General features: G+C 41.2%; 1 protein-coding gene across 1 annotated transcript in view; it reads right to left on the bottom strand.

Annotated features, from left to right (window-relative positions):
* Positions 1-12,383, bottom strand: part of CAMK4 (calcium/calmodulin dependent protein kinase IV) — a 160,895-nt gene extending 148,512 nt beyond the window's left edge. Inside the window, exon 1 of the mRNA XM_035310910.1 lies at positions 12,208-12,383. Within this exon, the coding sequence (XP_035166801.1) occupies positions 12,208-12,383 (176 nt within the window). The remainder of the gene's footprint in view (positions 1-12,207) is intronic.
* Between the last annotated feature and the right edge of the window lie 1,613 nt (positions 12,384-13,996).

Below are 13,996 nucleotides of genomic sequence, written 5' to 3'. Positions count from 1 at the left end.
GCTCCCCAGGGCAGTGGTCACAGCACTGAGCCTGCCGGAGTTCAAGAAGTGTTTGGACAGTGCTCTCAAACACAAGGTCTGCTTTTAGGGTGGTCCTGTGTGGAGCCAGCAGTTGGACTTGGTGATCCTTCTGGGTCCCTTCCAATTCAGGATGTTCTGTGATTTAGTGAAGTGCTACTTCCCAATACAAAATCAATTTTTCACTTCTTCTCTTCTTGATTTTACTAAATTAATAAGCCAGAAAATTATGAGGGCTTGAAGAGAATTTAGAGAGGTAGGTTGCTTTCTGCTCTTACAGCAAAAAGAGCAGGTGTGGGAGGCATCCAATGAAGCCAGAAGGTAAAAACATCCATACAGACGTATCTTGCAGGTCCTTGTGATTTGATTATGTTTGTAACACCACGGAAAGCAGGTGAGCAAACATTCCCCACCAGGAAAGTAAAAAACTGTAAGGCACATATACCAGAGCAGAATGGTAATTTGTTAATCCAGAAAACATGTCAATAGGTTAAAAAATAAAATAAAATAAAATAAAATAAAATAAAATAAAATAAAATAAATCCGTACTCATCCATTATACACTTTTCCAAAAAGAGCATGTTTTTCAAACACTCTCATTGGTCCAGAATGTTAGACTGGTGCAGGACACCTAATAAATCAAACAGCAAACACCATCTTGTGTATTTAACAAATCTGAAAGACATAGTTTCTCTAGTTTAAATAAAATTCAAACTTAGTCTCCAAAGAGTATTAGCAGCTAGGAGGTCTCATTATCATCTGAAAGTTGTACATATTATGATCAGCCTTCCACAGAAACGGTATGCAAATCCACTCTTTTTAACACGGTATTATTTATTTTTTAACACTAAGCACAAAATAAAATCATGTAGCACAACAGTCTTTGGTACTGGCAGTGTACCTCTGTTAACAGGATTATTTAAAGAAAAATCAGTAAGAATTCTAAAAGTACTTTAAAATAATACCAGACCTATAGTTCATGGATAGACATTAAGATCTCACATGCTTTTTTATTTCATTCATTCATGACAGCAAAATTGCTCACTGTATATAGTTTATTTAGGTTAAAATGGAAAACATGGATTTCATTTCTAAGCTGATCTCAACTTCTTTACATGAATTTGTTATCTGCTAGTGTCAGTGATTTTTTTTTTCTTTTTTTATATATGAAAAAATGCCAACTAGGTATTCACAATTTGTCATGACTGATCTGATTGACAAACTCCCTCTGTCACAGAATGCTCTGCTACCTCATTAGAAAACAAAATCAAAACATCCATAGAACCTTTTTTGTTTATGCAATATTGAGTTCTCCAAAAGTGTGTGGAACAATCAGGGTCATCCTCATGATTAAAAGCACACACACAAAAAATAATATTTTAAGATGTAGTATGATTTCACAAAGGCAATGAACCTGGTAGATATGGATATGTTTTAAAGATTAAAGATAGAATATAAGTAACAATATCGATATGTGTGTGTTATCTTCAGTTCAGATGGAACTATGAATACTTTCAAGTAGGAAAAAGTATTCAGGGGGAAAGAAAATTGTTCTCGAATGCTGATCTTCCTTAAACCTGAGCAACTGCTTTTTCCAAGAAGCCTGGAGAAAAGCCAGAGGAGAGATGCATCACTTGCTTTTAGTGGGGAGAATTTGGAGAACAGGACTGAGGAGATGACATCAGCTCTGAGGTAAAGTTGCAATTCTGGCACCTTATTCACGACATATGGATGCTCACAGTGAGCTATGCATCTGAGCAGAGACTATACATTTGTTCAAGGGTTTCAATTTTGATGTTGCTATTTTTGAGGCTGTGCATTTGGAATGTTGGGCTTGTTTTGCCAGTGCTTTTTCCTCAGAAAAGCCATAATAAATAGATAGTAAACTGTCAAAGAGCAACATATTTTATAAATATATACTTCTTTTTTCCCTCAGATGGGTTGTATTTTCTTTGTCTTTTGATTTACGTGTTATGGTTCTTGAATTCTAGCAGCGATAGCTGCATATGTGAAAAGAGGAGAACTTAACAAGCTGCAGCATTAGTTGTTCAGACAATTACTTGTGTTAGAATTAACATTCAATTCTGACCATATAATTTGGTGTTTCATGCCAAATAATTACTCTCATGTTATCCCCTGTGGATGAAATTCAAAGAGAACGTAAGTTTTGCTTATTACAGACTGAATGGTCTCTTCCAAGGTCATAAAGCAGGGTCACCTATCTTTAGAATTATTTTACAAGGAAAGCAACGCTGCCTTAGAAATCTGTTCTGAGAACAACAGATGTAAATATTGATGGTTCTTTACACTCGGTGTGTTTCAAGTGATGGTAACCTGTGGCATTAACTATACCATTTTTATTTACATTCTATAATAAAAACATACATTAGCAATGGGTATTGTTATAGTGTTGTATCACCACTACTCCATCTTTCTGTTTTAAACACTATGTAGTCTACGAAATTGAGAACACACAATGCATATGCTTATCAAACATCCCACACTGGCAAATGTTCTAGAAAATCTCATTCTCAATGAGATCTATTGCACCATGCTAATAGATCTTAAAAAACAGAGCTAACCCAGGAGAAATGCAGGCTTCCATGTACACAGCCACAACACCTCCCTCTCTGCCCAGTAGCCTCAGGGGAAATGTCATTCTGCCCTAAAGACACATAATCCTCAGCAGATCCAGTACATCTGGTCTGCTGCAAAGCATTCTGCCAGCCAGGAGATCACTCTGACCTGCACCTTCCCTGCTAAACCTGGTCACAACGAAAAATGAACCTAGCTCCCAGAATAGGTCTTATTTCCCAGGTTAGAAAGAGCTGGGAAAGTGTCACAGGCAACAAGCTAGGGCCTTGGAGAGGAGACAGAAAGGTGTACATTGCTCTTGACTTGTTTGGAAGTTTCCAGTCATATAAAATGATATGGGGCCTGGAGCATCTCTCCTATGAAGAAAGGCTGAGAGACCTGGGTCTGTTCAGCCTGGAGAAAAGACGACTGAGAGGGGATCTCATCAATGTGTATAAATACCTGAGGTGTGGGAGACAGAGGGATTTGGCCAACCTCTTTTCAGTGGTTTGTGGGGACAGGACAAGGGGTAATGGCCACAAGATAGAGCACAGGAAGTTTCACACCAACATGTGAAAGAACTTCTTCATGGTGAGGGTGACGGAGCACTGGAACAGGCTGCCTAGAGAGGTTGTGGAGTCTCCTTCTCTGGACATATTCAAGGCCCATCTGGATGCCTATCTGGGCAACCTGCTTTGGTGAGGGGGGTGGAACTGGTGGTCTTCCGAGGTCCTTTCCAACCCCTTCAATTCTGTGATTCTGTGAAAAACTAACATGGGTAAACTGGAAAAATGCATCCTGTGTGCTTCTGTCTCTGAAAAGACATTTTGCAACACTGAGATAGAAAAGTAAGGCAAAGATGACATGAAAACAATGTGCTTCCACAATACAAAAAAAAATCCTACATATGTCATCTTATGTATCACAGAGCTGCTCTCTCAGATTCCAAAACCCAACACAGCAAAGTAGCTTAGAATATAAGTTTAGTTTTTAAGAACAGGAACAGGTAAGTTAAAATGCATTTTCTGGTGATTACTGATTCGCTGAAGACACTGGCAATACAAGGCCAAATGAAGGATAACTAATAATAACATGTGGAAGAGTATTTCCAAGGTATCAATGAGTGTTTGTAAAAGCTGTCATTCTTATATATTTTTGAAAATGGGGGAGACAGGAAAACTGTAAATACTGAAAAAGACATTAGACAAACAAAGAACTAGAAGCAGCATCATTATTAAAACTCATGGCATGTTTGCCTACCCTTTCTCAAATAATTATCACTACACTGTAAAAAGATTATCCCTTGTGAAATGAATGACTCTGTTCAGATAATAAAGCTCTGCTTATTGTGAAGAGAGAAAGCAGAACTGGTAAGAACTCCTAAATGGAGAAATCAATAGTAAATATGTAAGTTTATAGGCCTAAATTCTGCTTCACCATGAAAGCTCAAAGGATTATGTTTTTTTTGTTTGTTTGTTTGTTTGTTTTTGTTTTTGGGTTTTTGTTTGTTTGTTTGTTTGTTTTCTATTTATGCAATAGTAACCTCTAAGATTCATAATTGTTGAACCTACATAGATGAAAGCAATATTCCAATCTTTTCACTTTTTTGACAGAACATTTCTTATTAGAAGGTTGCTTTCCCAAAGTCACGCCAGTTTTTTGGGTAGCCTTATAGCACACAAAAATCATTTGTCTTTACCGTGAAAAGACAGCACAGCTACTTGGACTATAGGCACAAGGGCTGGGGATGACCACTTTTTTTAGTTCCCAATTGACCTTTTCAGACAATATTCAGTGAGATAAAATTTCTCCAATCGGAGTGTCTTACAGTCTCTGGAGAGGATAGCTAGCCCCTACTAGGAAGCATTTGGATGCATGTGTAACAGCAAACAGTGAGTGTTCTTCCACAGACTACCACACATAATTGAAAACAAGTGTTTTGAAATGTTGAAATGTGGCTATTTGCTGTGTAAGCAAGCATTTAAACATCTGTTACCCATAGAATTCTGCCTTTTTTTTAAAAAAAAAAAAAAAAAAAAAAAAAACAGGCATTATAATTTCTTGCACAATACCATGTATACTCAGACACACACCTAATAATGGACAGTGGAATGAGCAGATAGTTATTTAACGCTTCTACAACAGCACTTCAGTAAGTTTACCAGTCTTCCATCTAGAGTCATTTAAGCATTTCATACAGTCACACTTAGGCAAATATTTTCAACTGAACTTGCAAATAGTTATTCAATTTCACATAACCTGTTTCTGTACCAAACTAAAAGAACAACTTTGTTATATCTGGCCCCTTGAAGCCTACTGTAACATTTTTCAAATATGACATGTTCTTGTATTAACACAAATGATGTCATTACTTTCAACTCCTACAAGCTGTATGTGCAAAAAAAAAAAAAAAAAAAAAAAAAAACTGCAGTATTCTTGAGAGTACTTATTTCAAGAGCTATTAATTTTCTCCATTAGAAATACATTTTTTAATTAAATAGAAGAGAAGGAAAACCAATGACAAAAATGCATAGAGGCTGAAGGAATAAGTAAGCTGAAAATAAAGAAAAAGTAGTTCAAAAAGTGATATCATAGAACTGTTAAGAGCTCTTCTTTAAGTTCAAGAAAGCTGTGAAAATTATACAGAATGATCATCTACTCATTTCAGCTATTCAAAGCTACTCCAGCACTCATTTTATAGAAAAAAAATGTTAACGGCTCAATTTATTGGCAGAACAATGCACTCAGTACACAGACTAATAAGAGTACAAAGGTAATGCAATACTCTGCAAGGACTAACTATTCTTTCACTGCCCACTCTATGCACTAAATTTTCATTAACATATGTTCCCTGTAGCTAATAAGTTAATTAAAATTTGAGTAGACAGACATTGACCTGAGCATTATGTTGAATGTGTGATACCATAAGCATTCTATTGTCATCTTTCAGACTATTTAAATTCAAATACAGTATCACTAGGACATATAATCTAGATATGCATTAGCTTGTAGTACAGCGCAGTAAGAGAGCAGCAATGGAACAGATCTTGTCAACATGCTAATATCAACATACCAACTTTCTGCAGTTTTTACTTCAGACTAGCTGTAACGTGGTCCTGTGAACTGAGAGTTCACAAGGGGTTAGAGTGGATTAAGTACTCCTGAACTGTGTCTTCTGAGCCCTTTACACTCAGTCTGCTCTGTGCACACCAAGAACTCCCTGTGATGATGAGCAATGCACGGTGTGAGGGAATAACTGAAACTTTTGTTTCAAAAACCTCACTCATGATCCAAATTAAAACTTCAGTGTAGATGGATTCACAAATTACCCTTTAAAAAATGGTACAATATAACATTAAAAATAAAATTGTAATACTTCTGTAAATGCAAGCATGAAATACATGCTCTCATCAGTAGTCTATTTGGTTCATATTTATAAGAAGAAAAGCTTATTTAAAATGCACTATTTTTGAAATAATACAGGTAGGACTTAGACAAAATATTACTGCTTGTACTAAAGAAAAAAGTTATCTGAGTATCTGTTTATTTTCAGAGGTAACAGGAGAATTTCTTTCACACAACCACCTAACCATTAACCTATTCCTAGAAGGCATTATTAGGCTATGGCAGATTTAGCTTCTCTTATGTGACTAGCTGCAAGCATTGACAGCTAAATATTTTATCCACAGTAGATAGAATCAGCAAACCTATTTTCCTTCATTCCAAGATGGAAGCAATGTTTCAATCACAGTATCAAAAGGAATCAGATATACACATAAGCCATTGTAAAAGGTGTGTACTTTATCATCTATTTTCTAAGCCCCAGTGAAGCAGGTGCTGAGTTAGCAGTTCAAATAAATTCTCCTAGATGCAGGAGAACAAGAGTTTTGCCACAAATCCCAGCTGTAAAGGAATTTAAACATCAGTCCATAATATTTAGACAGAGTTATTTTGACAAGTGTCTAAGCATCTAAGACAGGTGTTTGGACAACAAGAGTTAGTAACAACCTTCCATGGCAAGGTTCAAAATGCCTTTTTTTTTGTTTCCAAAAAAACTTCCAATTTTTCCCCATTATTAAAGACCCTTAGGTGAAATGGTATGTCTGTTCTCAAATTGCTTTTATTTATAGAATGCTAGAGGAAATTTCCTTTACTTGTTTCTTCAACACCTGATTTTTTAGTTCTGAATCAAACTACTGAACTGAACAAGATGCAAAGAAGAAAATACTCTCCCTTCACTGAATGGGGAGATTTAGTTGTCAAAATGTGGGTTATTACCATGACAAGTTCAGGTTCCTGGTACCAATTCCAGGCCTTTCACCCAGAACACTGGGTTGAGAAGCTATAGAACTTCCATAGAAAGAATTCACTGTTGGATATAATTTTTTGTTTATGACTATCTGTACGTCAACATGCATTTTAATAGCGACTGACAACACTCCCCAACCCACCCCTTGCTCTCCCCCCTTAGAGCATCATTTCACTCCACAAAAATGTCTCTGATGTTCTCTTTTTGGCCTAATTAACATTGGACTGTCTTCTCCATAAGAGCATAGCTTTAATAGAAGAGGCAAAGACCATGTTCACCATAGAAGAGCCTGTTGTCACATGTTTAAGATATTTTTCAAGGAGAAAGATGAGACAAATCCCTTCAAGTGGAAAGGATATGAAAATCTTCAACTAGACCTGGTGCAATGCATGAAGACAATTCTCCTTGTCCACCTTCCTCCATATGCCTTGGCCAGCACCCACAAGGACCCCATGTCCTGTCTTACTCCTATCTTCTTACCTCAAGCAAGATCCCGATATACCACAACAATGCTAAGCAAGGCCTCAGACCCTCATCTTCATCAACCATCCCTACTAGCTGACCAGCAGGAACTGCCTGCATGAAAACACTGCTCATCTGCAGATGTGCGCTGCCAGGGTAACAAGCAAGTTGCAATTAGTGGCACTATACGACCTGGACAGAGGCAAATCTATCCATGCATATCCTGCTTAAAGATGATTCTCCATGTCTAATTCTCAATAAAGCAACCCTTCCCTCCCCCCCCCCCCCCCCCCGACACAGACACACACATGCACACACAAATTTTTAGACAGCTAGCACTGGGTACTATCAGCAGCACATGTCTCCCGACAAAGTCCTCAAGCCCTGTACTGAAAGTCACAAATAAGAAGTGCTGCTGAAGAAAGGAGTGACCTACTTTAAATGCATCCCAATGAAAAATGAGCAAGTGTTTTTCAAAGTGAACATGGCAAACAGTCTGTATAACAAACGACTGTTGAGATAGGCAGAAAAAAAAAAAAAAAAACACTTTTTATTTTTTTTATTTTTTTTATTTTTATTTTTTTTATGGACGAATGGAAGGGAAAGTAACTGGCACACTTTCAAAGCAAAAACTGTTTGAACTTCAAAGCATTAAGTGCAAAAGCAACCCATTTCTATAAAATGAAGCTTACACAAAGGAGTTGCCTGATTTCATCTACTGCTGCCATTGCAAAAGTAGATGCTACTATGTCAGCATTCATAAACAAGATTGACAGACTAAGAAACGTCATCCTGCACACTGAAATCTGGAGTTTAAACCACTCTTTGGATTTAAATTCTCTGTGCTCAGAACTCCTCAAGGACATTCAGCTCACACTGTCAATTCAAAGTAAGTTGCAAGTACCAAGCATCTTTCAGTTTCAGGTCCTCAGCAAGGATCACACAACTAAGTAAAATGTAACCCTGGAAGATCCTGACTCCTTCTTACACAAAGGAAATCAATCAATCAATCAAACAAACAAACAAAAAACCTGACTCTTGAGTTTGTTTGTTTGCTTGTTTTAATCTTATTTAAGAAACTAAAAGAAAGCCCCGAGTATTTTGGTAATAGATACTTCCAATTGCTCTTGACCATTTAATAGATCTGCAGTATACCTACAATAACAGTGTTAGTTTCAACTCAAATGATTGTGAAGTTTGGCACAGTAAGGCAAAAGAGAAGGCATAATAAGTAAAACATTTACTAAAATTCCAACAAAGCAAAATGTTTGTAATATGGATGAGTATAAAACATTTCTTACTGAATATTCTCCTCCCTCAAATAATACTGTTATGCTAATCCTGATTTTGGAAACACTTTACCAAATGATGTAGCATGGGCTTTACAAGGCTAACAAAATATTTTAGTCTTTAAAGAATGTACAGGCTTAGAACCTAAAATTATTAAAATATTTTTTCCTAGAAAGTGTAGAAAATAAGTTTCTAGCTGAAATAAATCTGAACAAAACTCAAAAATCCACAACTCATCAATGCTGTCAGTTTCAGGGAAGTAACAAATAATCTTCCTAAAACAAAGACAAAAATGTAATTTTTACAGCTTTTTGGAAATGTACTAAAGGGAAGATGAACTGGCCAAACATTGAGAAAGCCATCCTGGGTCAAAGTAAAAGTCTGTCTTAGCCAGCATACTGTCTCTAGCAGTGGCCAAACACAGAAGAATATGAATAGAGCAAACTTACATCAATACTGGCAAATAATATTTTCACAACACTGAACAACGTACAGTTCAATAATCAGTATATTTTTTATTTGCAGTCTGAAAGGATTTCCCCAGTGTAAACTTTCCTGGCTACTTATTGAACCAAGGTAAGGTTTCAGCATCCGCAGTATCCAGTGGCCATGAGATCCACCACTTAAATACTCCCTGTGCTGAAATGGTCTTAACTCCTGTTGTTCATCTTTTGACTTGCTAGCTTTGCTTGATGCCCTAAAGAAAACCGCCGGCCAGGTGCTCCATGGCATATACGACCCCCAAATCTGTCTTAGCCTCAGTATAGGGTTTACAAGGAAAAGAAAACAGACACCAACATTTTATCTGGAGGATTTTTAACCACTAGGGTGCACAGAGCCAGTACTTTCATAAAGCTGTAAACTGCAACTGTAACAATTCGATCAGATTTCATCTTTCTATGTGCTGCTTAATGTTTTCTCCCCTAGCCCCGTGTGCATTTCTTCATCTAAACTGAAATTCATCTGCCATTTAAATGTCCTATCAGTCCAGTAATGTCTTTCTCCAATACTTCATATTGCTTTAAAAAACCCTCAATATGCAAATATCACTCTCCAGCCCCTTATGTATGAGTGTTTGGAGCAGCATGGCCTGCTGAACTGATCCCTGTGGAACCCCACTGTTGAAAGCCGACTGTTTACTGCTAGCCGAGCTTTTAGGCATTTTCCTGCTAGCAGGAGCTTCCTCCTCTTCCCTTCTTTTCTCCCATGACTCCTTAGTTGGTCACACAAGAAAGAACTACTGGCTGCCACAGCTGAGGGATTTGTCAGGCACACTCTGTGGAAATGGCACTCCCATACTTGGCAACTGCTGTCCAAATACATGTCTTTGCAGTCTAACAAAAGACATCTTCCAGTCCCTGTGCTTGTTAAAGACATTTCATGATAATGCCACCTGTTACTTATTTTAGTTTATTATTTCAGCTTACTGCCATCTAACAGGATGACGTGCCCACATTTTTCAGCCTGACCGAGATATATTTTCACCATTACTGACCTAAGCACTGTGTATTCTTTGTAGATGTACTCAAAATCACCTCCAACATTAAAAGGTTGGAGACAAGATTACCAAGAGGATACAACACATTTTTATATTACACTTGGGAACCAAGAGGCATTGTTGGATCTCTTTTGGATTTGCTAAGACACACCTGAGCTGCTAGAGGGGTCTGAGATATGCAGAATCACTCTGGATGCTAGCACATAATGCATGGATCTCCAGTATAGCCTTGGGATCTGCAGACTGAGACCTTGCTGTCAAATCCTTGTGTGCAGTTCCCCCTCAGAGTGTGCACCCCTCTGAGTTCTTCTCGCTCCCATACCTACCCCATGGACTTTGTTTAAGATAGCTCTTATCTCCTATTTTTTTCCTGCTTGTAATTGAAATCTTATTTTCTGGTTCTATCCAATAGCACAGCAGGTTTAGTGGCTTACTTCTCTGCACTAGTAGGGTGTGGTCATTTCTTATCCAAACCTTCTGTTGGGGTTTCAGCATCTACAGTCTCACCTTGTGAGGTAGAAAAACCCACTGGGCTGCAGCTTTCATCAATTCTGCCTTCCTCAGACAGGAAAGTTCACGTTTTTTACCCCTCCTCCCAAGTAACAGGATAAATACATGATGCATCAGCAATACAAACTCTTCAAAAATTAAGCCCGCAGTCTGGCAGGCATGCTAAAAGGACTCTTGATAGACCACAGATAGCGGTATCAATACAGGTGGCAGAGTTGCTACCTACTGCTGTTGCTCAGCAGCATACACTTCTGTGTTAATTCTGAAAACAAAACCGACATGACTGTTTCCTCCTTTACGTTTTTATGTTCCTGCATAGGTGTGCAGTGAAGCACAAGATGGAAAAGGGTACACAATCCCATGCCTATTTAAATATGGCTAGCATGAGTAGCAATAGTGGCAAAAAGGTAGCAGTGAATGCTTGAGACCTGGCCAGCAAGTGAAGAATAATGCTATATTGAGTTCCTACAGCCTTTCCTACCCCTGCTAGTTACAGTACGGCAAGAACAGGTGTTCTTTGTAGGAATACCTTTCATTGCAGGTCCTTCCTTCAAAAAGACTGTACCAAGGCAACCATGTTATTACCTGCAAATTTCCTATTGTCATCCAGGATTTTAATACTTGATTGTTGCCAAAATTAACAATTGTTGTTACCTACTGATTTACCAACTAAAATTCTCTAGTGTGAGACCCTTAATGAAACTTTCATTTTCCACTTTTTTCTTTTTGAACATGTTATTTTCTACCCACAAATGCAGCATAATCCAACAACTGTGTTTAGAGAGGGAAACTAGTTATAGGTGACAGCATCTTATGCAGGGGTTCAGTTTGGGAAAGAAAAAAAAAAAAAAAAAAAAGGAAAGAAAAGAGGAAGGAAAGGAGCAACTGAGCACTTGGGACCTTAAACTTGCCATGCAGAAGCATCAGGGCAGTAGAGCAGAATTCATGAATGAACGTGTAACAGCCCATTCGCCTGCGCCGCGCTCCAATGGAGTGGCTCTGCTTGCAGAGGCCTAATCACGGCTCCTGTCTTGGGTGGGAGTTTTGTCAGCCCGAGGTCTGGGGGTGCTGGCACGGCGGCAGGGACAAAAGCTCTCGCATGAAGCGAGGCTGTGAACAGGCAGGCATTTTAGGGCGCACACAGCGATGCCGACCACCCCCCCCCCCCCCCCCAACCCCCGATGCAGAAGTGGGTCTGGGCAACCTGGCTAACGCTGACCTGCTCGCGTGGACCCGCGGTTACAGAAAGGGTCTGACGCCTTCCCATGGGAACCACCGGTTTATTGGGGGGGGGGGGGGGGGGGAACAAAAAAAAACAGATCGCCGGCCCCCGGGGGGCCCGGGGGGCATCGCGTCCCTCCCGCATGCCGCCAGACCCAGCACGCCCCCCCGGTGCCGCTCGCGCCCGCCGAAGTTTGGCAGCTCCCGAGGAGGCAGCGCCGTGGTGCCGGCCCGGAGGGGACCCCGGCACCCCCGTCCCCATCCCCGTCCTCCCATCCCCGTCCCCAGCCCGGTCCCCAGCCCGGTCCCCAGCCCGCCTCCTCACCGTCCCAGCTCGGACTCCAGCTCGAAGTAGTGGGCCAGGGTGTCCTTGTTGGAGCCGTCGATCCAGTAGTCGGGCGCGGCGCCCCCGGGGCGGCCGGCGGCCGCGGAGCCCGAGGAGGAGGAGGAGGACGACGACGAGGAGGACGACGAGGAGGAGGGCATGGTGACTTTCAGCATGCCGGGACGCCAGGCGGGGGCTGCCCCCTCCTCCGCACCGGCTGCAGAAAGCAAGAGCGACAAGGCTGCTGGCGGCGGCACCTCGCCTCCCTCCCTCTCCGCTTCCCTCCCTCCCTCTCCTTTCTTCCTCCTCCTCTTCCTCCTCCTCCTCCCTCCCCGCCGGGCCGGGCCGGGCTGGAGCAGAGGCGGCGGCAGCGGCTCCCCCCAGCCCGGGGGGGGGTGGGGGGGCGGCGGGGGGCGGCCGCACGGTGCCGCCCCGGGGCGGGGGTCGCGGAGCACGGAGCCGCCCACGGGCGCCCCCCGGCCCGGCCCAATTTGGGGAGAACTTGAGGAAGGGAGAGGCACCAGCACGGGGTCGGGGGAACAGCCCGGGGGGGGGGGGGGTGAGGGGGGGGGGGGGGGCCACACAGATCGGGAAGGATGCGCAGCCCGTGCGGCACAGGGCGTGCTGCTCCGTTTTCCCGGTTCCAGGTGTGGGATCGGTGGTCGGGGGGCGATAAGGGAGCTGGTGGTGCCCTGACTGCGTCTGCTCTGGTCTGGGGGAGGTGGGTGTGGAGGAAGATCCTGGGCAAAAATGAATAGCGGTGGGAAAGAGCTCAAACACGGTGTCCAAGCCGGTAGAAGGCAAAAAACAGGGTTTCCCTTCCCACCGCTGATCTAAAAGAAGCCATAAAGAAATAAAATTGCCGTGCTGCAATGGCATTCTTAACAGGTTTTGGAATCTGCAGCTTACAAAATGCATGCAAATATATTGTATTCCTGCCTGTAAAAACCTTAGCCAGAAGTGCCTATATACAGGCAGTCGCTATTGGTGTCGTGGTGGCATAAAGCAGCAGCAGTTGTGTGTGCCTCGCATGCATAGTATGCCAGATCAATCCTACTCACATCCTCTCCATGCTATTACACCCACTCTTACTGTCATGCAAGCACAGGCAGGAGGTAAAATGGACCATATGCAAGCCTGTGCAGCAGAAATGACAGAAGTATTGTCCTCTAATTTTCAACCACAATCCGCTAGCCTGTTTTTAAACACAGTATCCTTGCTCAGACAAACCATGGTATCCTGTTCAGTGTTGTGTTGACTCAAGTATGTTAATGTTTCCCAGCCTGTTTTGTTTTGTTTTCCCTCTATAAACAAGTCTGTCTCTTATTGTTCCCTAGCTTCCTTCCAGAACTGGGGAACAAGCAATCTTAATTTTGAATCTCTTAATTCCTCAAAGACCGAATAAATAAATAAATTTATATAAATAATAACAAAAAAGCTCTTACTGATAATCTCTCTACTATCTCAACAAGATGATAGAAAAGAAATCTGCTGCTCTGGTCTTTGGTACTGGGAGGAAAGGATAAAAGAGATAAATGAGATAGACAAAAAAGAGATAATGCCCTTTCCACTCAAGTTTACTTTCTGCTGTTTTAAAATTACAGTGGAGATCCCCCATCATGATTTGAGATTTTATCATTTTCAAATTAAGATTGGGAAGGCAGCAAAAATGCAACCCAAAGTCCTGTTCTGCAAACCAAGTTTTTTGCAAGCCATCTTAACAGGAACTCCAAGCCTCCCTTTAGACCGAGTGTGGGCCCAGAGCACCTACCGCAGCCGGCCTGCGATC

The sequence above is a fragment of the Oxyura jamaicensis genome, chromosome Z (genome assembly GCF_011077185.1).
Source record: "Oxyura jamaicensis isolate SHBP4307 breed ruddy duck chromosome Z, BPBGC_Ojam_1.0, whole genome shotgun sequence".
NCBI lineage: Eukaryota > Metazoa > Chordata > Aves > Anseriformes > Anatidae > Oxyura > Oxyura jamaicensis.
Note: the sequence above shows the minus strand (reverse complement) of the source record. Positions and strands in the feature narration are given on the sequence as shown.